We start from the raw sequence: 24,214 nt of genomic DNA, 5'->3' as shown, positions 1-24,214 counted from the left end.
CGTGACTTAAGAGAAATTCACTACTTAGACTTACGTTTATAGACTCAAAAAGAAAATTTAAAAAGTAAGGGTGAAACTTGACGTGACATTCATGTGCCCAGGTTTCCCCTTCTAAAATAACAGCCGTTGGAGGGGGGGGGAGAACCCCCTTGGAGGAGACCATTTAGAAGAAGAAAAACTTTACATGTCTTGAAACGTGTAACGCCTTTAACATTATATCTAGTAATTTAGTTCTAAGAGGAGCTCGCCCCATTTTTGTTTAATCACAAGTATTACTATGAGTATTACTAGGGATGGGCGAATTGGTCAGTTTCATTTTCTCTCAGTTGCTCATTTTCCCAATCTTAAATTCAGTTCCCCACATTTCCACAGCACCGTTTACAGTATAAAGCCAGAAAAATACATAACAAGCAAAACTATACCACCACCACCCAACTTAAAAGGCCATAGATTGTTTAATTAACGCAATGATAATATAATAATAATTTTTTCTTTATACCCCGCCCTTCCCAGTTCAGAAAACCAGGCTCAGGGCAGCTAACAACAAATTTAAAACACTTAATTGATGCAACAACAAAAAAACAACAGCATAAAATACAGTATAAAACATGAATAACAATAAATTCAGAATTCAAAAATCAGTTGAGGGGGGAAATTCATCCAATAAACATTAGATGATCACCAGGGCTAGCTGGCTAAATTAGTCCTATTTGGGCCAGTGAGACCAGGGGAGAATTAGCTGTGGGATCCCAGAGCAGATAATCTTCATAAAAAGGGGAAGGGGAGGGAAGGAAGGGGAATAAAAGATCAGGCTAAGTGCAAATTGAAAGCCAGGCGGAATAGTTCTGTCTTACAGGCCCTGCGGAAGGAAGTTAAATCCCAAGGCCTGGGAGAAGAGGAATGCTTCTGCCTGGTGCCTAGATATAAGTACTGAAGGTGCCAGGTGAGTCTCCCTGGGGAGAGTGTCCCAAAAGTGGGGGCGACACCACAGAAAAGGCCAATCTTCATGTTATTTATTACATTTAAATACCACCTTTTCTCCCAAGAAGGTCAAGGTGTAGCACGGTTCTCCTCCTCCTCATTTCATTCACACAACAACCCTGTTGTTAGGCTGAGAGACGACTGGCCCAAGGAGACTGGCCCATAGCCCACCACTCTAGCCATCACACCACACTGCCTCTGTGTATCATTGGCTCTCGTGTATCATTGGCTCTCGCGCCCCCTACTGTCTAGGCTCCCTACCTTCTGCTCAACCACTCACCATGGGCGCCAGCCATCACTGCAAGCAGTAGTATATATATATTGGGTTTGTTTCGAGGGGTTGCTGGTGGGGAAAGGCATGGACTGCATGTCTCTGGCTCGCCATGTTTATCGCCGTGTCTAATGAGGACAGGTTGGGCAGAAGCAGACACAGGGATCAGAAGGGAGTTTTTGAATCTGCAGGCTGGAGGGGGCAGGGGGAAGTTCCACCAGAGCAAGGAGCTTAATTGTTGTTGTTGTTTAGTCATTCAGTTGTGTCCGACTCTTTGTGACCCCATGGACCAGAGCACGCCAGGCACTCCTGTCTTCCACTGCCTCCCGCAGTTTGGTCTAACTCATGCTGGTAGCTTTGAGAACACTGTCCAACCATCTCATCCTCTGTCGTCCCCTTCTTCTTGTGCTCTCCATCTTTCCCAACATCAGGCTCCTTTCCAGGGAGTCTTCTCTTCTCATGAGGTGGCCAAAGTATTGGAGCCTCAGCTTCACGATCTGTCCTTCCAGTGAGCACTCAGGGCTGATATCCTTCAGAATAGAGAGGTTTGATCTTCTTGCAGTCCATGGGACTCTCAAGGGTCTCCTCCAGCCCCATAATTCAAAAGCATCAATTCTTTGGCGATCAGCCTTCTTTATGGTCCAGCTCTCACTTCCATACATCACTACTGGGAAAACCATAGCTTGAACTATATGGACCTTTGTTGGCAAGGTGATGCCTCTGCTTTTTAAGATGCTCCTCAAAGCAAGCAGCACATTATTTGAGCATCAGCCACACAGACAAAAAAAGAAAGATCACATCGCTTGCAAAATTCGCCCTACTGGCCCTTAGCGTCACTCACCAATGCAAGTAGGAAGGCAAAGAAGATTCTCGGGCCACGGAGATGACTTAGCCCTCCTAACAAGACATAGCAAGCTCTCTGTGAAGAAGCAAAATACCCTTGGAGGTTTAGAGTAAAGCTCATGGTGCTCCAATCAAGAGCACTCAGCGTTGTTGCTGGGAAACTGATCAAAATGCATGTTAATACCATAGTCTAAAAGAGAAGGCTGTATGTCGCTGTGCTCAAGCTACAGGTGTGATTCTTGGGTTTTGTTTGTCCACCCTAGACTCGCAGCGAACATGCCTAAAATCTGGAAGGGGCAGAAGTCCTGCCAGCATTTGCTATCTGTCGTACACACACACACACACACACACACTGCTTCAGGGGGAGGTAAATCCAGCAGAGACGGACATCTTGCCCAAATATGCTGGATTTTGCCTGTTCAGCAACTCCCTCACCCGCAAAGATGCTGCACCAACTGCCCTTCTGACAAGTGATCACTGGAAACATCCTTTTTTGGTTTGGGATTTAAGCAACAGGACTCAGGATGCTTCCTCAAGTGTGGCTCTTCTGTGGCCACATTTTGCTTTGTAGATTTTCTTCAACATTTCTAAATAATGGCAGCCGGCGATCCTTCGCCATAATGAGCACAAAGCACTTTCTTGGCTGCCCTCTTCTCAGTAGATTGGGAATGGCTTCAGGTGTGAAAGAGGGCTGGGCGGGGGCGAGGGCGGTGAGCAATTGCCATGCACCCCCTGTTTCTGCAGTTAACAGCTTGCTGCCGTTACCCCTCTGCCATTTCTGCTTTGGATGCTGCAGTGAAAGCAGGAACTGCCTGTCAATCTGCTTGCTGTAGTGCTTGCTAGAGTTTGCCAAAATATATGAAGCCATTCTCTGCCTAGAAATCGCCTGCAGACTCGGCTCTAGTCTTTTGTGAGCTGAACAGTAGAACATTGTGGGAACAGCAGGGCAATCTCTCTCTGGCAAACAGCCATAGTTCGGTGGTACAGTATAGCTCCTGGTTCCAATTCCCTGCATTTTCACTCAGGGCTAGGAATTCACCTAGACTTCCTGGTGTATATGAGGCTTATTTTGATCAGAATCGAGTATATACTTCTAGAGTTAACACTAAATTTGTTTTTTCTGGTAAATGAGCCACCGTAGTAGCTAGAGGGCCATGAAAATTTGTGTCCTGGGCTTTTTAGACTTGTCTACCCATGTGCTATCTGAAACCAAAGGGGCAAATTTCAGATGTGAAATATATTGGTATTATTTTCATTTCTCCTATCCCACTACCACTGTTAGCTTCTCCAGTGGTCTTGCTCCACAACAGTTCAACACACCTTTACAACATCTCTGCTTTGTTGTTGTTGTTGTTGTTGTTGTTGTTTAGTCCTTTAGTTGTGTCCAACTCTTCATGACCCCCTGGACCAGAGCACGCCAGGCACTCCTGTCTTCCACTGCCTCCCGCAGTTTGGTCAGACTCATGCTGGTAGCTTCGAGAACACTGTCCAACCATCTCGTCCTCTGTTGTTCCCTTCTCCTTGTGCCCTCCATCTTTCCCAACATCAGGGTCTTTTCCAGGGAGTCTTCTCTTCTCATGAGGTGGCCAAAGTATTGGAGCCTCAGCTTCAGGATCTGTCCTTCCAGTGAGCACTCAGGGCTGATTTCCTTCAGAATGGAGAGGTTTCATCTTCTTGCAGTCCATGGGACTCTCAAGAGTCTCCTCCAGCACCATAATTCAAAGGCATCAATTCTTCGGCAATCAGCCTTCTTTACCGACTCTCAAACTTTGGGGTTGTTGAAAGATACACAAGAAAATAAATCAATCAATTTGACTCAAATCAATGTGACTCCAATTGGGTCTCTTAGATCCATTTTTTTTTAAAAAAAACACCAATGTGGAGTAAAGTTGCTTCTGGGCCCTCTCTGAGATTAGCTGAAGCTTCATTAGATTCATGGTAAATCTGCCTCTGGCTGAGAGAGACCTGGAGAATTGCTGCCAGCCAGCAACATGTCTGCCTAACCAAGAAGCCATTTCTGCAACACTTGTGTCCACACAGGCACAGCAGTCCCAGTCAAAGCTTATTGTTATTGGTGTTATGTATTGAAGTTCTCACCCTGGGCCAGCAGGGGGATACTGTAGATAGTTCAGGTCCCCATATGCAAATAAGGGATCGAAAGTGACGTTTAGTGATTGGATAGTTACAGAAAATGGTTACTGTTGCGTTGTAGTGAAGCTCTATATAAACAGGCTGGATGAACCCTTCAGTTCAGTTCTGTCCTGGCCTGTGAATAAACAAGAGCTGTTTGAAGAATCGCTGTGTCGTCTGATATGTTCACCCACAACTTAACAATTACCTTCTGTGGTTTTTTGGTCATTCTCAGGGACTTCAAGTGCAGTGTACAAACAATGGATTCCAGACACCAATTTTGAAAATGCTTCCAACTGGGATAAGGGCCGAACCCCGTGCGGCAACGATGTCGTCCTTTTTCGGAGCAGCGAGGTACCTGGTTTTGTTTCTTTAAAAAACACACACACATAAAATTTACTGCGGCGAGTTTTTCTGGCAATTTGTGAAACCGTGTCCCTGCTTCTTCCAGGTTGTGTCAGTCTACGTCCAGTCATCCCACTCCTTGACAGACATGGTAAGTGCACCTGAAATTGTGGCATGTAGAATCGAACGCAGGGCAGGTGGGGCTTGTCTACCTGGGAAGCGAGCCCATCTAGGAGAAGGAAAACCCTGGTCCAAAACTCTGCTGCCTTGCAGGACATCTTTGGGGGAAGAGAAGGCCAAGGAGTAAACAAACCCTACACAAATGCAGAGTGGAGTCGCTAAGATGTTTCGGTGGCTCACTGTATGCCTCCTTTCGGCAACTGCTGCAGCCAAGCTGGTGCCACATGTAAATAATAAATAATAATAATAATAATAATAATAATTTATTTATACCCCACCCTTCCCGGTTCAAAAACCGGCTCAGAGCGGCTAACAATAAATTTAAAACACTTAATTGATGCAACAAAAAACAGCATAAAATACAATATAAAACATGAATAACAATAAATTCAGAATTCAAAGATCAATTTAGGGGCGAAATCCATCCAATAAACATTAGATGATCACCAGGGCTAGCTGGCTGAATTAGTCCTATTTGGGCCAGTGAGGAGACCAGGGGAGAATTAGCTGTGGGATCCCAGAGAGGGTAATCTTCATAAAAAGGGGAGGGGGAGGGAAGGAAGGGGAATAAAAGATCAGGCTAAGTTCAAGTTGAAAGCCAGACGGAATAGCTCTGTCTTACAGGCCCTGCGGAAGGAAGTTAAATCCTGCAGGGCCCTGGTCTCATGGGACAGAGCATTCCACCAGGTTGGAGCCATCACTGAGAAGGCCCTGGCCCTGGTGGAGGATAATCTGACTTCCTTAGGGCCCGGGACCTCTAAACTATGATTATTCATGGACCTTAAGGTCCTCTGCGGGGCATCCTAGGAGAGGCAGTCCTGTAAATACGAGGGTCCTAAGCCCTGCTTTCCTTTGGACCACATCACAGAGGCCAAGAGGGGATGTCTTGTCAACTGTGCAGCCCAGGACCTCCATGCACACTGCCAGGGAGGTCACTTCAGTACTGCTTAACACTGAGGTTTTGACTTCACCCTCAGAGGCACACTCCATTGTTTGTTGAGCCAGATGGATGAAAACAAATCTCAAACACAAATAAGAAACAGGGTAAAGAGTGGGATGCAGGGATTATCTGAGGGAGGAGTGCATTAGGAGCCAAGGGGGCAGCAGGGGTCACTAAGAGGGAAGTGGGTATCAGGAGGGCGTTGGAGGTTGGGACTTTGGAGCACATTGACAGCTTATTTACAATTGACCAGGCTAGAGCTCAGAGAGAAACTCCTTCCTCGTTTCATATTTAAAGTTTTGCTGCTTTTATTGCTTTCAAAACTATTTCCTTTGGTCACACTTGTATGTATTTACTGTTCTGGGTCATCACCAATCACAGGGGGAAGCAATTATTGGCAATAACTACTAATTTTCTTATAAGTTAGTTACCTGCGAGAGGCGAAGTTTTGTGCATGTGCAGTAAGTAGTTCTATATAAATATTTTATGCTATAAATTGCGTTATTATCTTCCTTGGTGGGCCGTGCAAGCCGCTATCCTGAATAATGTTTTTAGAGGGTGGGGAGCCCTGGGGATGAGCTTATGGAACCAAGGGGTGGTGAACTGAAAACGTTTGAGAACCACTGGGTTAGATGAACTAGCTTGTTGACTATGTTGGAGTAGGACTAGGGGTCCATTTTTCTGTAGGTTCTTATTTTGTTGTATTAGCTGCAAGCTTTGCCATGTTGGAGGTATTGAAAAAACAACAAAATCAACTTTACAGCCGTTTGTTGGATGACATTGATGTCTAGTTTTATAAGAAAGGTATTTTAAAAAAGTAATTTGCATTCACCCTTTAAAAACCACCTTGTTGTTGTTTAGTCGTTTGGTTGTGTCTGACTCTTCGTGACCCCATGGACCAGAGCACGCCAGGCACTCCTGTCTTCCACTGCCTCCCGCAGTTTGGTCAAACTCATGCTGGTATCTTCGAGAACACTATCCAACCACCTCGTCCTCTGTCGTCCCCTTCTCGTTGTGCCCTCCACCTTTCCCAACATCAGGGTCTTTTCCAGGGAGTCTTCTCTTCTCATGAGGTGGCCAAAGTATTGGAGTCTCAGCTTCAGGATCTGTCCTTCCAGTGAGCACTCAGGGCTGATTTCCTTCAGAATGGAGAGGTTTGATCTTCTTGCAGTCCATGGGACTCTCAAGAGTCTCCTCCAGCACCATAATTCAAAAGAATCAATTCTTCAGCGATCAGCCTTCTTTATGGTCCAGCTCTCACTTCCATACATCACTACTGGGAAAACCATAGCTTTAACTGTATGAAGCTGCCATCAAATAAATTTAATTCTGGTCCGGGAGTGATGTTTTTATAGCATTCATGCGCGAATGTCAGTTTTTATAATGTAACAAGAAAGCAGGCTAAATACTAAAGCAGCGGCTTTGAAGCTTTCTACACTCACATTAATTTGTTTGCTAATGGACCCCTTTGTCTCTGATGCCGGGCTTTGTGGCTCACAGTTTGCACTGTGCTTTAATGTTGAGCCATTTACAAAGATATATAATAACTGAAATGTGGAATGTTGGGAAAGGCTGTGACTGACTGATAGAACTTCTGCTTTGCATGTGAAAGGTCCCAGGTTTGATCCCCAACATCTCCAGGTATTTGTATATAGAATATTTGTATTTTTAAAATTTCTATCCTGCTCTTCTGCCAGTGCGGAATGCAAGGCAGCAAACAGCATAAAATAAAACAGATACAACAACAACAACAAACCACAATATATAAAACCTCACAATTAAATAAATAACCCTCCTGGAAACAGCACTGGAAACACTCACTATTTAAAAGCATGCACACACACAAATACCCACCCACCCACCCTCAGAAGACCCTGCTGCTACGACAGTTACTCTTATAAGAGTAACTACTGTATTTTTTGCTCTATAAGACTCACTTTTTCCCTCCTAAAAAGTAAGGGGAAACGTGTGTGCATCTTATGGAGCGAATGCAAGCTGCACAGCTATCCCAGAAGCCAGAACAGCAAGAGGGATTGCTGCTTTCACTGTGCAGCGATCCCTCTTGCTGTTCTGGCTTCTGGGATTCAGAATATTTTTGTTTTCCTTCTCCAAAAACTAGGTGCGTCTTGTGGTCTGGTGCGTCTTATAGAGCGAAAAATACGGTATTTTGCCTGCCTGTGAAAGGAAAGGGGGGGGAGCCTACCCTCTTGTGGAAGGGAGTTCCAAAATCTAGGAGCAACCACCAAGAAGGCCCCTTCTGGTGTCCTCACCAAACTCGCCGGTGAAGGTGGCAGAACTGAGAGAAAGGCCTCTCCAGAAGATCTCAAAGCCCAGGCAGGGTCATTCAAGGAGATACAGTCCTTTGTTTCTCCTAAACTGCCATCTCTTTCTCAGACACTCAAACCTTAGCTGGAGAAAGCCCTTTCCAAGCTCTGATGGGCCTCTCGTTCGAAACACATGAGAGACTCCCTGCTACCAGGAGACCATTGCCTAACCATGAGCTCCCACTGATAAACAACAACAAACCTCCCAGACTGCTAGGCAGCAGTCCACCGAAGAAAGAAATAAGGCCACCCATCAGCCATAACATTATAGCTGCCCTCCCTTGTCTTTCTTTTCAGTCTATGCTATCTCCGCAGGAGCCCAAAGCATCCAATTGCAACGGTGCAATTAGGGTTGTCATATCTGGAATACTGCAGTCGGCAGCGTCCAGGCAGAAATCAGGACAATGTCCAGGAAAATACAGGCGTATGGCAGCCCATGTCGGCAGTGCTGTTTTTGCTGCTTTTCCATAAAAAATAGCTCAAAAACAGCATTTTCCCAAAAAGCTCAACAACTTTGGCCAAAAAAGCTCATCAGCTTTTCTGTCCAGATTTTCACTGTTTGAAATATGGCAACCCTGGAGGCCACTGACTGAGCAGATCCTGTTTTCGGGCATGTTCTGGAGGGAACAATTCCACGTTTGTGAATCGCTACATGACTGAGTGGTTTTCTCCTCCTCTCTTCTGTATTCTGTTGCTTCATCTAGGTGCCCAAGCAAGAGAGCGTCTTGCAAAGATGGGCTATACTCTGAGATGCCGTTTCCCATCCAAGAATATCATTTTTGACTCCCATGCTCGGCCGTTCTCAGAGCACTTAAATAGCCAAGTGAGCACACAGAGACGAAGCAAAACTACTTTGCAGCAAGGAGCTCTTTGTTGCTGCTGTAAACAACGATTGTGTCAAAATATACGCCTTTTAATTCTCCCCGCCCTTCTGCTTCCAACAGCGCTTGTTCTGGGAAATGGCAACTGAGGTTGCTACGGTGATTTGATTTTTCTCAGCCACTGACTTACCAGCCATTATCTAGTTGAATTCGGGAGAGTTTCTATTCTGCAGTGGCACAGGACAAAATGAAAGGGCTGTCTTGCCCACGCAGGATTCTTCCCACCCGCCCTGGACGTTGGCCCAGCTCTAGGTCCTACCTCCATTGCAAGAGCAGTTGGTTGGGGACACATGGCAGGGTCTTGTCAGCTGCTGCACCCAGGCTGTCGTCCTTTCCACCCTGGGAGACCCAGTTGGCAGTGGAAGCTGGTCTATCACATACCCTCCAAGTGCCCCGATTTTCCAAGGACAGTCCTGGAAATTATGAAAGCCATCCCAGCTTCTAATTTGATTCTGTTTCCCCCGCCAGTGCTACCGATGCTGAGCTCAGGGGGAGGATGTTTATCCTGAATGGCAGCTACAAGGGAGCATTGGGTTACCTCTCCACAACTGCTGCTCCCAGCCTCCTCCTCTGGGCATCTCGTAGCGGCTACTGGAGAGTAGGCAAGGAGGAGGAGATGCTGTACCTGCTGAAACCCAGCCTTGAGTGAGGTGCCGGTTCTGAGGTGCAGGCAGAGGGCTGCCCTGGGCAGGAAGAAAGGGGAAATGGAGCAGAGCACAAGGGGCCTTATTTTTTTTTTTAATAACTTTTATTTCTAATATTCACTCTTTTAAAATCACAATAGGAAAGAGAAAAAAAGACATCGCAAAATAAACAGATGTAGACAATAAAATATCAAGACGTAAATACATTTCTCCAAAAGTATTAATTATCATAACATCATTCTGACTTCCCTCCACCACGATTTAAGCTATATCCCATTGATACCCTTCTTGCAGTTCCTTCTTTCTACCTTTATCTTTACTTCGCAGATTCTATAATTCACCTACTGTTATTTTAATATTACCTAATTTTTTCTCCATGTATGATATAAATTTATTCCAATCATTAATAAAGATTTTATTACTCTGATGCCTGATCTTCTGTGTCATTTTTGCTAGCTCAGAGTACTCAAATAGCTTGTTTTGCCATTCACTAATAGTTGGGATTTTAGATGATTTCCAGTTCTGTGCCAACAGCAGTCTTGCTGCTGTCGTTGCATACTGGAACATGGTTTGATCTTCTTTTCTAATCTCCTCACCGACCATTCCCAGAAGAAATGCTTCTGGTTTCTTAGGAAATGTGTATTTCAGTATCTTTTTCAATTCATCATAGATAGAACCCCAGAACCTCTTCACTTCTTCACATGACCACCACATATGATGGAAGTCGCCCTCTTTTTTTTTGCATTTCCAACATCTTTTGTCTCCAGTCTTGTACATTTTTCCAAGCTTAACAGGAGTAATATGCCAACGATACATCATTTTTTCCATATTTTCACGGAGGCTAACGCATGCTGTAAATTTCATGTCCTTAGTCCAAAGTTTCACCCATCTCTCATATTCTAAACTATATCCCAAATCTATGGCCCACTTTATCATGACCTCCTTCACCTCCTCGTCTTTTGTATCCCATTCCAGTAATTGATTGTACATTTTGGATAGAAGCTTACTCTTTCCTTCTAATATTTCCACTTGGAATTTTGATTTTTTCTCATTCATCCCTATTTTTTTGTGTTCATTCCATAGGGCGTTAATTTGGTGAACCTGTAACCACCCTATTGACTTATCTTTTAGTTCTTCAAATGATTTAATTCTCCACCCCTTATCCGATTTGGTCAGGAGATCTTCGTAGGTCCATCTTTGGCTTCTCGTGTTTAAATTTTTAAGGGATGAGATATTAACTGGAGATAGCCACCACGGTATGCCCTTTTCCAACAGTCTTTTAGTTCTATTCCAAACCTCTAACAACGCTCCTCTAACAATATGGTGGGAGAAACCCTTATGCACCCTTTCTTTATCTTGCCATAAATAGGCGTACCAGCCAAATCTAGCATCAAATCCTTCCAGGTCTAACACATCTAAGTTTTCCAGAACTATCCAGTCCTTAACAGGGGCCTTATTTTTTTTTTAATGCTTTGTGCATCCACGTCTAATCTTGCCCCTTTCTCAAATTTATTTATTGATGTGTGGCTTTGTCAGAGACTGGTCTGAGGGGGACTGGACTGAGGAGGGATGGTGGAGACCGGCCCACCCTCCTCTTGAACTTTCCAGAGAAGAGGAAGGCAATATTGATTTACAGCAGTGGTTAGAGGAAGGTCACAGCCCAGAGTCAGGTGAACAGAATAGTTGGGAGGTGATGGGAGAAGAGGAGGGGGAGACAGAGACAGAGCAGCCAGCTGACATGTTGTCACTGGAAAGCATTCCTGATCCCCCTTCTCCCAGAACCCGGCGTGCATTGAAAGTGCAAGAGCAAAGAACTCAGAGACAAATAGCCCCTGTTGGCCGGGGTGTGTGTTGTTGCTAGGAAGGGAGGGGGGAGGAGTTCAGTAGGAGCAACGCCATTATCCGATCGGATGCCTTTCCGCCTCTCTCTGTGAATCTTGAATAAATACATCGGCAAGAACGTCTTGTTTTCCCCGTTCACATCCTGAATGGAACGTCAGACGCAATGGCGCGTCTATGCGTGTGTGGGTCACATTTTGCCACTTCCGCACATGCGTGTGATGTCATTTTGAGTGTCTGTGCATGCGCGAGCGGCGAAACCCAGGAGTAACGCACTCCGTTACGTCCAGGTTGCCGCAGAACGCAACCCGAAAGCGCTAAACCTGAAGCAGATTCAACCCGAGGTATGACTGTATACCTTTTCTCCAAGGCGTTCGGTGTACTAATCTTAGTCCCTTCCATACCATCAGCTGGATAGCTCAGCTGGTTAGGGGGTGATGCTGGTAACACCAAGGTTGCAGGTTTGTCCCCGTAAGGGATAGCTGCATATTCCTGAATTGCAGCAGTTTGGATCAGATGATCCTCAGGATCCCTTCCAACTCTATGATCCACACTTTTTCCTCGCAACAACCCCGTAGGCTAGGCTGACTGGCCCAAGTTCACCTAGTGTGCTTAACGGCTGAGTGGGGATCAGAATCCTGCTCCCCCCTAGTCCATCAAATACTCTAACCCTTTGTTTTTCTCCCCTTTCCTAATGTCCACTGACAGAAAGCAGACAGAACTAAGCTGAAATAATACAGGAAAATTGGGGGGGGGGGAGAGAAGGTCACTTGGCTTCTAGTCATTATGGTGTGTGTGTGTGTGTGTGTGTGGTTTGCCTCTTGCACCATTTGGAGTGGGTGGTTTGTAAGAAGGTTTGTGTGCAAGTGCCTCTGTTCAAATAGCCACTATAATTTTATGTGCCATAATTTATCCAAGCTGCTTAAACTGCTAATTACTTGGATGTTTTAATAAGACAGCATGCTGTGTTTAACTGGTCTATAAACACCCACATGAGGAATTTTGTATCTCCCTGTGTATGCACTAAAAAAAAAAGAAAAAAAAGCATGTGGAATGTTAGCAGACAGGAAATGGACAGGTGGAATGTTTGGAAATATGGGCCTTATTATAACGTTAAAGCTGAACAGTTCCAATTTCCGCAGAAGGTTTATGGCTTAATGGTTTGTGGTTATTTCTGGCAAAGCACTTCCCATTCAAAAAGAACTGCAAAGTGTCTGATTAGGATGCTGATACAAAGTGTTGGGAATATAGAGACCTGCCGTATACAGAATCAGACCACTGCTCTGTTTAGCTCAGTACAGTGGACCCTCGGGTAACGTAACCTTCAGGCTGTGACCGTGGCAAACCCGGAAGTGGGTTTGCCGTTCATGCATGTGCAGAAGCGATCTGTGGCTCTGCGCACATGCACAGAAGTGGTCCTCCACTTACGAAATCTTTGGGATATGGCCAGGCCTCTGGAACGCATCCTGTTTGTAACCAGAGGTACCACTGTATTGTCAACACTGACTGGCAGCCGCTGTTCAGGGTTTTAGGTATGGAACCAAATAACCCAGCCTGAAGCCCTGGAGAGCCACTGCCAGCCTGTGTAGGCAATATTAAGAGAGATGGAGCAATAGTCTGACTCAGTATAAGGGTGTGTCGTGTGTCCTCCAGTGAATCTTAACAGTTTGGAGAATCGGGTCCAAACAGATGCAATTCAGTAGAGACAAATGTAAGGTTCTACGCTTTATATGTCCAGCTGTCCTTTGTCAACAACAAATTGTTGCTGTTTTTTGTGTTGAATATATGCTACATGGTAATTTGCAACCAGTCCATGCAGAATGTAGGCACCCTATATATACAAATGAGCAAACCAGTGATATTTTAGGGAGCAGGCCAGCAGGCGGGCCCATGACTTACATCATAGGTGCCTACACAACACAAAACCCTCTTGCTGTATGTAGGTTTTATTTTATTTGTTTTTTATCTTATACTTTGGAAATGTACATCCAGTTTTTTCCCTTTAATTTTTTGGGGGCCCCCCAAGAAAGTGGGGCCCTAAGCTATAGCTTGTTTAGCTTATATGTAAATCCGGCGCTGACTCAAATGCTCACAAGGGTTCCGAAAGGGTTTTTTCTCCCTGGTGGAATTGGTGAGCTCGTTCGGACAACCTGATTATTCAACGTTCATACTGAATTGCTTGTGCAACACTTACGTAGAGATTAGAAAACCTCCACCCTTTATTGGACATCTGTTCTAATCTGCTTGCTGGAGGGTTATACAACAATGAGTATTCACCCCGATTGCATTCTGATTTGCTTTCACAGTGGCTGTGCATTTTCCTCTTAACTAGTCATCCCATATGTTGTAGTGCAATTCCGCATGATTTCCATAACCTCAGAAAGTCCTTAAAAAGAAAAAAAAGATGATTTGTTGTGCCAGACTGCACAAACCTAAATTTCCAGTATCAGTTCTCAACCTGGGATTCTGTCACTTATAGTTCCATCTCTAGAAGGGAAAGATGATCTCGTGGGACGTGGGCAGTGCCCACTGCCAGCACCCTGCTCCAAGATAAGCTTTTAGGCCTTGGTATGGCGACAACAGGACATGGGTGGCGCTGTGGGTTAAACCACAGAGCCTAGGGCTTGCTGATCAGAAGGTCGGCGGTTTGAATCCCCACAACGGGGTGAGCTCCTGTTGCTCGGTCCCTGCTCCTGCCAACCTAGCAGTTCAAAAGCACGTCAAAGTGCAAGTAGATAAATAGGTACCACTCCGGCGGGAACGTAAACGGCATTTCCGTGCGCTGCTCTGGTCCGCCAGAAGCGGCTTAGTCATGCTGGCCACATGACCCGGAAAGCTGTCTGTGGACAAACAGTGGCTCCCTTGACCTGAAAGTGGAGATGAGCGCCGCATTCCATGGTTGGCCAATAAAGCGAGATGACTGCTGCAACCCCAGAGTCGGTCACAACTGGACCTAATGGTTAGGGATCCCTTTACCTTACTATGGCGACAGCAGAGGGTGCTTGCCCTTTGATCTTTCTGTGAACATTTGAATCGAATGCACATTCATGCTTTTGTGAGCATTTGATTGGAATTCTTGCTAGTAGTCTGCAACTATGGAGCAAGCAGCAGAATGTTTATTCACCCCCATGTCTGGGTAAGTGTGGCTTGGATTGCAGCCTTAACCAGGCCTCATTAAAAATAATAACAATACTATTTTGAATTATAAGTGCTTTGTATTTTATCTTTAAACCATGCTGAGAGCAAGCGCCATCTGAAAATATCCCCCCCTCCCTTTCCCACTGCAGAGACTGCCTCTCCTAAGGTGATCCTAACTGCAGCTCACCAAACCTTGTCTAAAAGCAAATAATACTTTTTTTCCTTCCGAACTACTGTTTTTATGCTCGCATGCAAATTGATGCAGACATAATAGATAAAATAATTGGCTAAGGCTCATTCAATTAAAGACTTCTTTAACCGAGTGTTTTTATCAGACTTAGGAGAAGGAAACATGGACCATGATAATGGGAGTGTTTCGTGTTTTTGCATAGAAGTCTCTATTTAGGGATCATTAACTGGTCTCAGCTCCTCCCCCCCCCTCACCTCTGCTTACACTGGCTGCAAAAGCAGATGTCATAAAGCTTGATGCCATGAGAAGCACAGCCATGAGGGCACACCTCTGGGGCAGATGTCAGACAGGAGCCCTATCTGGAAATGCCAGAAGAAGAAGCTAGTGACCAAGGGTCAGCAAACCTTTTCAGCAGGGGGCCGGTCCACTGTCCCTCAGAACTTGGGGGGGGGGGCGGACTATATTTTGAAAAATAAATAAATGAACGAATTCCTATGCCCCACAAATAACCCAGAGATGCATTTTAAATAAAAGCACACATTCTACTCATGTAAAAACACACTGATTCCCGGACCATCCGTGGGCCAGATTTAGAAGGTGATTGGGCTGCATCTGGCCCCTGGGCCTTAGTTTGCCTACCCATAAGGGCAAATACAGGTGAAACTCAGATAATTATTTCAGTAATTCAACTTAAAAGGTGAAACTAATATATGAGATAGACTCATGACATGTAAAGCGAGATATGTCAAGCCTTTATTTGTTATAATTGTGATGATCATGGCGTACAGCTGATGAAAACCCCAAATTAACAGTCTCAGAAAATTAGAATATTAAATGAAATCAGCAAAACAAGGATTGCAAATACAGCAATATTGGACCTCTGAGAAGTAGAAGCATGCATATGTACTTAGTACTTCGTTTGGGCCCCTTTTGCATCAATTCCTGCCTCAATGCGGCGTGGCATGAATGCTATCAGCCTGTGGCACTGCTGAGATATTATGGAAGACCAGGAAGCTTCAATAGCAGCCTTCAGCTCTTCTGCATTGCTCGGTCTCATGTCTCTCATCTTTCTCTTGGCAATGCCCCATAGATTCTCTATGGGGTTCAGGTCAGGTGAGTTTGCTGGCCAATCAAGCACAGTAATCCCATGGGCATTGAACCAGGTTTTGGTATTTTGGCAGTGTGGGCAGGTGCCAAAGTCCTGCTGGAAAATGAAGTCAGCATCCCCATAAAGCTTGTCTGTAGAAGGAAGCATGAAGTGCTCCAAAATCTCCTAGTAGACAGCTGCGTTGACCCTGGACTTAATGAAGCACAGTGGACCAACACCAGCTGATGACATAGCTCCTCAAATCTCTTTTCTGATGAGAGCAGCTTTTGTATCTCATTTGGAAACCAAGGACCCAGAGTCTGGAGGAAGAATGGGGAGGCACACAATGCCAGATGCTTGAAGTCAAGTATGAAGTTTCCACAGTCTGTGTTGATTTGGAGCACTTCTCAGAGGTCCAATATTGCTCTATTTGCAATCCTTGTTTTGCTGATTTCATTTAATATTCTAATTTTCTGAGATTGTTAATTTGGGTGCTGTATGGTGCTGTTCCCATCAGCCTCTGTTTACTCTCAGGTAGCCCCCACCTGCCTACCTTCTTACCTGAACGCAGTCCAGAGGGCGGCACCACCTGTCTGCTTCCTTTTCCTTAGCCTCGGTGTTCTCCTTGTTTAACTCAGCAGAGAAGAGACTGGGGATGAAACGAGAATTAGCCGGCTCTGCTCCAACTGCTTCCACCCATTCCCACTCCAACAGAAACTGGCCAGTTCTGCATTAAATTCGGGAGCTTATGCATGGAAAACTCTGCCACTGAGCTGCAAAAGTCGAGGGCCACTCTGAGCTGCAAAGTTGAGGGCCACTCTGCAGAATGAACAGGAGTGCCCCCAAATTGAGCAGGGCTAGCTAACAAACCTTCTAAAATAAGCCTTGTGGGTCGTCTAAACAGTCTCCTCACCCCGCCCCAAAAGCTGATTAAATCCAGAGTCTAAAACTACCTCAGTGCACTGTTTCTGCCATGGGGCACCAGGTTTAAACTAACCTTTGATTCAATTTAAGACTGATATTATAAGCTGGAAGATGATCTGGAAACCAAATCTTATGAGGTGCAGTTGAGGGAGCTGGAGTATGTTTAGCCTGGAGAACAAAAGACTGAGAGAAGATATTTCCAAAGCCCATGCCAGATTTACGTATAAGCTCTCTTGGGCCCCCCCAAAAAATTAAAGGAAAAACAACAACCTGGATGTACATGTCCAAAATATAAGATAAAAAACATATAAAATAAAACCTACATACAGCAACAGTGTTTTGTGTTGTCTAGGCTCCTGTTTGTTATGTGCAAATGGCTTTAGATACCTGTTAGGTCCATAAATTACCACATAGCATATATTCAACACAGTAAAACAGTGACAATTGGTTGTTGACAAGGGACAGCTAGACATATAAAGAGCTCCATTACCTTCAGTAGCTTAGGGCCTCATCAAACCTAGAGCCAGTATGTAGTGGTTAAGAGCGATAGTCTCGTAATCTGGTGAACTGGGTTCGCTTCCCTGCTCCTCCACATGCGGCTGCTGGGTGACCTTGGGCCAGTCACACTTCTCTGAAGTCTCTCAGCCTCACTCACCTCACAGAGTGTTTGTTGTGGGGGACGAAGGGAAAGGAGATTGTTAGCAGCTTGGAGACTCCTTTGGGTAGTGATAAAGCGGGATATCAAATCCAGACTCCTCCTCCTCTTCTTTTTCTTCTTCTAACTCTGGCCCTGTCCAAAGGGCTGTCACATTAAGATGGAGCAAGCTTGTTTTCTGCTGCTAAAGGGGTAGGACCTGAACCGATGGATTCAAATTGCAAGACAAGAGATTCCAAACTAAACATTAGGAGGAACTTTCTTATGGTAAGAGCTGTTCAGCAGTGGAATGAGCTCCCTCAGAAGGCAGTGGACTGTCTTGTCATGGGAGGTTTTTGAATGGAAGTTGGGTGGTCGTCTGTCAGGGGTTCTTTAGTTGTTATTCCCCAATGGCTGGGGTTGGATTAGATGACTCTTGTGGCCCCTCCCAACCCTACAAGTCTTTATTTCAATGATTCAAAAATCCTGGTCCCCAATGTGGCCAGGGGCAGCTCCTGATATCATAGACTCATAGAATAGAATTGTAGACTTGGAAGTGACTCCAAGGGTCAAAAATACAATTTTAAAAAAATCAAATGTGGACATTTGTATTCCAATGTCTCCATGCATATGATTTTGTTAAAAGGCGGCTTGGATGAAGCCCACAAGAATGTGTGTTGGGTGACTTTTCCCGTGGTATTTCCCCCCTCTCATTTGCTCATCTGTCATGGGTACTTTAGCTGAGATTCCACCATCGCAGTGGGTTGGGACTAGATCGCTGTTTCGCACCCTTGGGACCTCCGGCTGTTTTCGGACTACAACTCCCATCATCCCTAACTAGCAAGACCAGTGATTGTTGGGGATGATGGGAATTGTAGACCGGAGACCCAGGGTTGGGAGCTGGAGACCCAGGGTTGGGAAACAATGGACCAGGTTACCCTTCCAACTTTACGATTCCAGGGTTTTGTACTTGGCCTTATGCCAAATTCCTATAACAAGAGACCAAGGCAACTTCACCAGGTTATTTAGTTGCTGTCAGGCGAAGTGTGCTGGGCCCGGGGGTAACCCAAGCAACACCATCCAGGTCCAGTCCCGAATCCAAGGGTTTCGTGAGGAGTCAGTCCGACAGGGCCAAGGCAGGACGCAAGGCAGGGTCAGGCACAGGGTCTCAGGCAGGTTCTAGCAATGTTGCTCCCACAACCTGGGGTGGGGTCCGACAGGCTTTTATCTCTGTCGGGGTAATGGCCGGTCCTGATCCCCCGGTGACTCACCTCCCAAAGGTGAGCACTCCTCCTACGATTACTCAGGTCTCTCCATCTCTCAGACCTTAGTCTCTGCAGCTTGGGAGATGTCAGTGGGTTATTAGATCCAGAGGCCGCCTCAGCCTCTCCTGACCCAATTGGTAGTGGAACAGCTGTAAGTGATGGCGCAGCTGGAGGCAACAAGGTAATCCCCGCTTCTAGAGCCAGGGCAGGCTCAGGCCCCTGACTTGGCCCAGCTGGTGCTTGTTGCAGGGGAACCTGTGCAGACTGGGACTCTTCAGGACCAGGCCCCAGACTTGGTTCAGATGCCACCTGGGGCAAAGGATTCGGTGCGGACTGAGTCTCCTCTGGTTCCGAGTCCGAGCCCGAGTCCCAGGCCATCACACGAAGGGAACAGAGACCTGCATTTATCGCACTAGAATCCTCCAAACTGGAAATCTTTCAAGGGCAAAGTCAGATTTTCGGAGGAGGGGAGAGAAGCAGGGCTCTGTTTTGAAGTCTCCTCAGTGCCGAGGCTCCTTTAAAAAATCTCGGCATGTTCACGCAACGCACATAATTCCGTACGCCTGCCACGCTTTCCTGTATTAATCTCGCTCCCGTTTTAACAGTGGCCCATAAACCAGCTGCAAGTGGAAATCTAATAGGAACCGTGATGGAGGAACAGGCTGCCAGAACTTGCTTCCCAGCTGACTGGTTCACCCCTCACATTTCCAAGGAGGAGGCCTGGCATTAAACATTTAAACGGCCCTGGTAATTCTGTCCTCTCCTGCAGGGCTTCCTTTTAGAGCTTAAATCCTGCGAGGATTCCAAGTACCTACAGCTCCCCAATCGAACCTAATTTCTGAAACAGGCACAGAGGAGACAATGAGAGCAGCATTAGCCACCCCCAACCCATTTATTTTTTTAAGCGTTAAAGGGATAGGGCAGGCCAGGAGCAGGGGGAGAGAGAAAGAAACCATTCTTCAAAACCCACACTTCTCTGAATTTTGCAATGCAAGTTCTCCAGCTCAAGTAATGCATACAAAAATGCACGTGCTAGGATAAGGTCTGCATATAAGGTATATATTCTTGAAAATAGCATACAAACACTGCATTATATTAGAGAGCATTGCTTTGCAAAAAAAGAAGAAGGAAAAAAGGTGTATATTAAGCCAAATTGCATACAAAAACATGTATACGTATGAGCAGAATTCCGGAAAGAAATGCAAATGCAGGGGTTCCAAACTGTGGTCCGCGAGCTTCATCCAGGTGCTTTGCAGCATGTCTGCAAAAATAAGCTTAAAAATCGTCCGGCATCCAGCCCATCGCAATTGCTACGACAGGCAGCAAAATTATGAAGTGGGTTGCCAAGATCCTCAACAAATTATTTCAAGGGGCGGGGGGGGGGGCAGGGGAGTTTGGGAACGACTGTGCAAACAAATTTCCATGAGGATTTCTTTAAAAATAAAATAAAAAATCACAACCTGCTGTGGAAATGTGGATAATTGAATTTGAGACTGGAAAAACGAGGACCCGAGGGAAACCATGATTGGCAGATTCAACCACCCTAGGATAGGCTCACCGTATATATTTGTTAGCAGATTACAAAGCAGAGTCTGACTTTTGTTTCTTTAGAGCCACAATAGGCAAACTTCAGGCTGGTGGGATCTTTTGGGTTTTGGGGTTTTTTTTTTACCATTTCCTTGTGATCTGTTAGCTAGAGCAAGATGCCGAAGACATGAAAGAACTCTGAGCCCAGGAGCTCACAGTCTTTCCGCACACAAATGTGGGGAAGGATCTGTGCAGAAGGTGGGCTCTCCTTCAATGGAGGCTTTTAAACAGAGGCTGGATGGCCATCTTTTGGGGATTCTTTAGCTCTGGTTTCTGCTTCGTAGAGGGTTGGACTAGATAACCTTTGGAGATCCCTCCCAACTTCTGCAATTCTGCGAAATCCGCTTCCGCAACACTCCCCTCAGCTTTCTTAGTCTCAGTAGTATGATTCAGAGCAAGGGGAATTATTTTTGTGGTTTCATAGCTAAACAACTGGGAGTCAGGACTCCTTCCTGATTGACTTCAAATCGCCCAGAGATCTTCTAGTAGAAACTGATTTACTTTATGCCCACCCCTCTAGAGAACTGAAGTATGTCTGAAATTGGATTGCTGCATGTGGTGCATATATTTGCCCTACAATTGCTTCTGGCTAAACAGGCTTTGCAGGTTTTTGTACGGCAACAAAACATGCCCAACCTGATTGACCAGAAGTGATAGTCGGACAAAGCAAATATGTTGTATGGCCACATGGTGCGAAGTGAAAATTCTTTCAAATCGTTTTGCGTTGTCTTAGAAACGATCCTGCATTTTCCGGTGAAGCTGATTGTTGAAGCAAAAGACTCTAGATTTGAAAATTAAGGACTTCTTCTTCCATCAAATCTTGCAGACACAGTAGCTTATTATGCTATAGACTTAAAGCCTATAAGGAGTTGCACTTTCAGCTGTGCTTAGCCGTTCTAATATACAAATGTATATCCTGAGCTTTCCTTTTGTATAGCTGTCTACCCAGGAATCAAGTATCATTGCAGTTAAATCAGCGTATTATGCCTGCAGGGAAAATAGGCTGGATTGAACAGAAATTAGTTCTCCTTGGTAAGGTAGCACATCTGAAAAGGATCTAGTGGGTTAACATGAGCCAACAGTGTGATGCAGCGGCAAAAAAAGCCAATGCTATTCTAGGCTGCATCAACAGAAGTATAGTGTCCTGGTCAAGGGAAATAACAGTACCACTCTATTTTGCCTTGGTCAGACCACACCTGGAATCTTGTGTCCAATTCTGGGCACAATTTAAGAAGGATATTGACAAGCTGGAACATGTGTAGAGGAGGGCAACCAAGATGATCAAGGGTCTGGGAACCAAACCTTTTGAGGAATGGTTGAGGGAGCTGGGTATGTTTAGCCTGGGGAAAAGGAGACTGAGAGGAAAATCGCCTAGCAGTGAGGGGTGAAGGCCGCTCCCTACAAGGCCCTTTCCACCTGGCTTAGGGGGCGGGGCCCACACTCACCCAGCCCTACTGTTAAATATGTATTCTGTAGTTGACCTCCTTTGTAATGTTTTATTTTGAAATCTTTAAGATAATATTTTAGCTTTCTGTTATGTTGCTTTGACTGTATACTCTATATTTGACTTTCTTCTGATTGTTTTATTTACTTTTTATTGATTTAATGTGCCGTAAACCGCTTTGAGATTTTTCTTGAAAATATAAAGGGGTACAGAAATTTTTAAAAATAAAAAATTAATAAAAATAGATATGTTAGCTGTCTTCAAATACCTTCACGTGGAAGATAGAGCAAGCTTGTTTTCTCTTCTGCTCTGGAGGGTAGGACTCGAACCCATGGCTTCATGTTACAAGTAGGGAGAGTCCAACTAAGCACCAGAAAGAACTTTCTGACAGTAAGAGCTGCTCAACAGTGGAACGATCTCTCTCGGGAGGTTGTGGACTCTCCTTCCTTGGAGGTTTTTAAGCAGAGGTTGGATGGCTGTCTGTCATAATAATAATAATAATTTATTATTTATACCCCACCCATCTGGCTGGGCCTCCCCAGCCACTCTGGGCGGCTTCCATAAAAACCCAAAATACAGTAAAATATCACACGTTAAAAACTTCCCTGAACGGGGCTGCCTTAAGATGTCTTCTGAATGTCAGGTAGTTGTTTATCGCTTTGACATCTGCTGGAAGGGCGTTCCACAGGGCGGGCGCCACTACTGAGAAGGCCCTCTGCCTGGTTCCCTGTAGCTTTGCTTCTCGCAATGAGGGAACCGCCAGAAGGCCCTCGGTGCTGGACCTCAGTGTCCGGATAGAACGATGGGGGTGGAGACGCTCCTTCAGGTATACTGGACTGAGGCCGTTTAGGGCTTTAAAGGTCAGCACCAACACTTTGAATTGTGCTCGGAAACGTACTGGGAGCCAATGTAGGTCTTTCAAGACCGGTGTTATATGGTCTCGGCGTCCGCTCCCAGTCACCAGTCTAGCTGCCGCATTCTGGATTAGTTGTAGTTTCCGAGTCACCTTCAAAGGTAGCCCCACATAGAGCGCATTGCAGTAGTCCAAGCGGGAGATAACCAGAGCATGCACCACTCTGGCGAGACAGTCCGCAGGCAGATAGGGTCTCAGCCTACGTACCAGATGGAGCTGGTAAACAGCTGCCCTGGACACAGATTTGACCTGTGCCTCCATGGACAGCTGTGAGTCCAAAATGACTCCCAGGCTGTGCACCTGGTCCTTCAGGGGCACAGTTACCCCATTCAGGACCAGGGAATCCTCCACACCTGCCCGCCTCCTGTCCCCCAAAAACAGTACTTCTGTCTTGTCAGGATTCAACCTCAATCTGTTAGCCGCATCATGGATGCTTTAGCTGACATTCCTTGCATTGTAGGGGGTTGGACTAGATGACCCTCAGGATCCCCTCCCACTCTACAGTTCTATGCTTCTATGACTCCAGGTCACAGCCCAGTCCTTCATTTGTGTCTTAGGAATCCAATGGGTGGCTTGATGGGGATGAATGAGCTGCATCTCTTGCCTCTCTGCATCTCTTGCATTACTGACATAAGGGCAGTGCAGGACCTACATTTTTTGCCTGTCAGTGTTGACAACAGTGCCGGATTTATGTATAAGCTAAACAAGCTATAGCTCAGGGCCCCACTTTCTTGGCCACACCCCCCCCAAATTTTTTTAATGGAAAAAACAAACTGGATGTACATTTCCAAAATATAAGATAAAAAACAAATAAAATAAAACCTACATACAGCATCAGTGTTTTGTGTTGTGTAAGCAATGGGCCCCGCCTGCTAGCCTGCTCCCTAAAATATCACTGCTTTGCTCATTTCTATATATAGGGAGCCTACATTCTTGCCAACAAAGGTCCGTATAGTTAAAGCTATAGTTTTCCCAGTAGTGATGTGTATGGAAGTGAGAGCTGGACCATAAAGAAGGCTAATCGCTGAAGAATAGATGCTTTTGAATTATGGTGCTGGAGGAGACTCTTGAGAGTCCCATGGACTGCAAGAAGATCAAACCTATCCATTCTGAAGGAAATCAGCCCTGAGTGCTCACTGGAAGGACAGATCCTGAAGCTGAGGCTCCAAGACTTTGGCCACCTCATGGGAAGAGAAGACTCCCTGGAAAAGACCCTGATGCTGGGAAAGATGGAGGGCACAAGGAGAAGGGGACGACAGAGGACGAGATGGTTGGATAGTGTTCTCGAAGCTACAAACATGAGCCTGACCAAACTGCGGGAGGCAGTGGAAGACAGGAGTGCCTGGCGTGCTCTGGTCCATGGGGTCACAAAGAGCCGGACACGACTAAACGACTAAACAACAATAACAACATTCTGCATGTGCAAATGGCTTTAGATACCTATTAAGTCCATAAATTACCATATAGCATATATTCAACACAAAAAATGGCGACAATTTGTTGTTGACAAAGGACAGCTGGACATATAAGGGCCCCATGACCTTCAGCAGCTTAGCGCCTCATCAAACCTAAATCTGTCCCTGGTTGACAACACTCAGTGTAAGGAGGCTTCCTAATAGTGATGCAAAACATAAGGCATCTGGATGCTGCCCTC

The 24,214-nt window shown here is 45.6% G+C and overlaps 1 protein-coding gene across 4 annotated transcripts in view; it reads left to right on the top strand.

Annotated features, from left to right (window-relative positions):
• The window catches only part of AMN (amnion associated transmembrane protein), an 80,484-nt gene that overhangs the window by 6,323 nt on the left and 49,947 nt on the right, over positions 1–24,214 (top strand). For all 4 annotated transcript variants that reach the window (XM_083519042.1, XM_083519039.1, XM_083519041.1 and 1 more), the window contains exons 2-3: positions 4,461–4,579; positions 4,677–4,721. In XM_083519042.1, the coding sequence (XP_083375168.1) occupies positions 4,461–4,579; positions 4,677–4,721 (164 nt within the window). The remainder of the gene's footprint in view (positions 1–4,460; positions 4,580–4,676; positions 4,722–24,214) is intronic.

This window comes from Podarcis liolepis (assembly GCF_965112155.1).
Source record: "Podarcis liolepis genome assembly, chromosome: 1".
NCBI lineage: Eukaryota > Metazoa > Chordata > Lepidosauria > Squamata > Lacertidae > Podarcis > Podarcis liolepis.
This window is presented reverse-complemented; position numbering and strand designations above follow the sequence as displayed.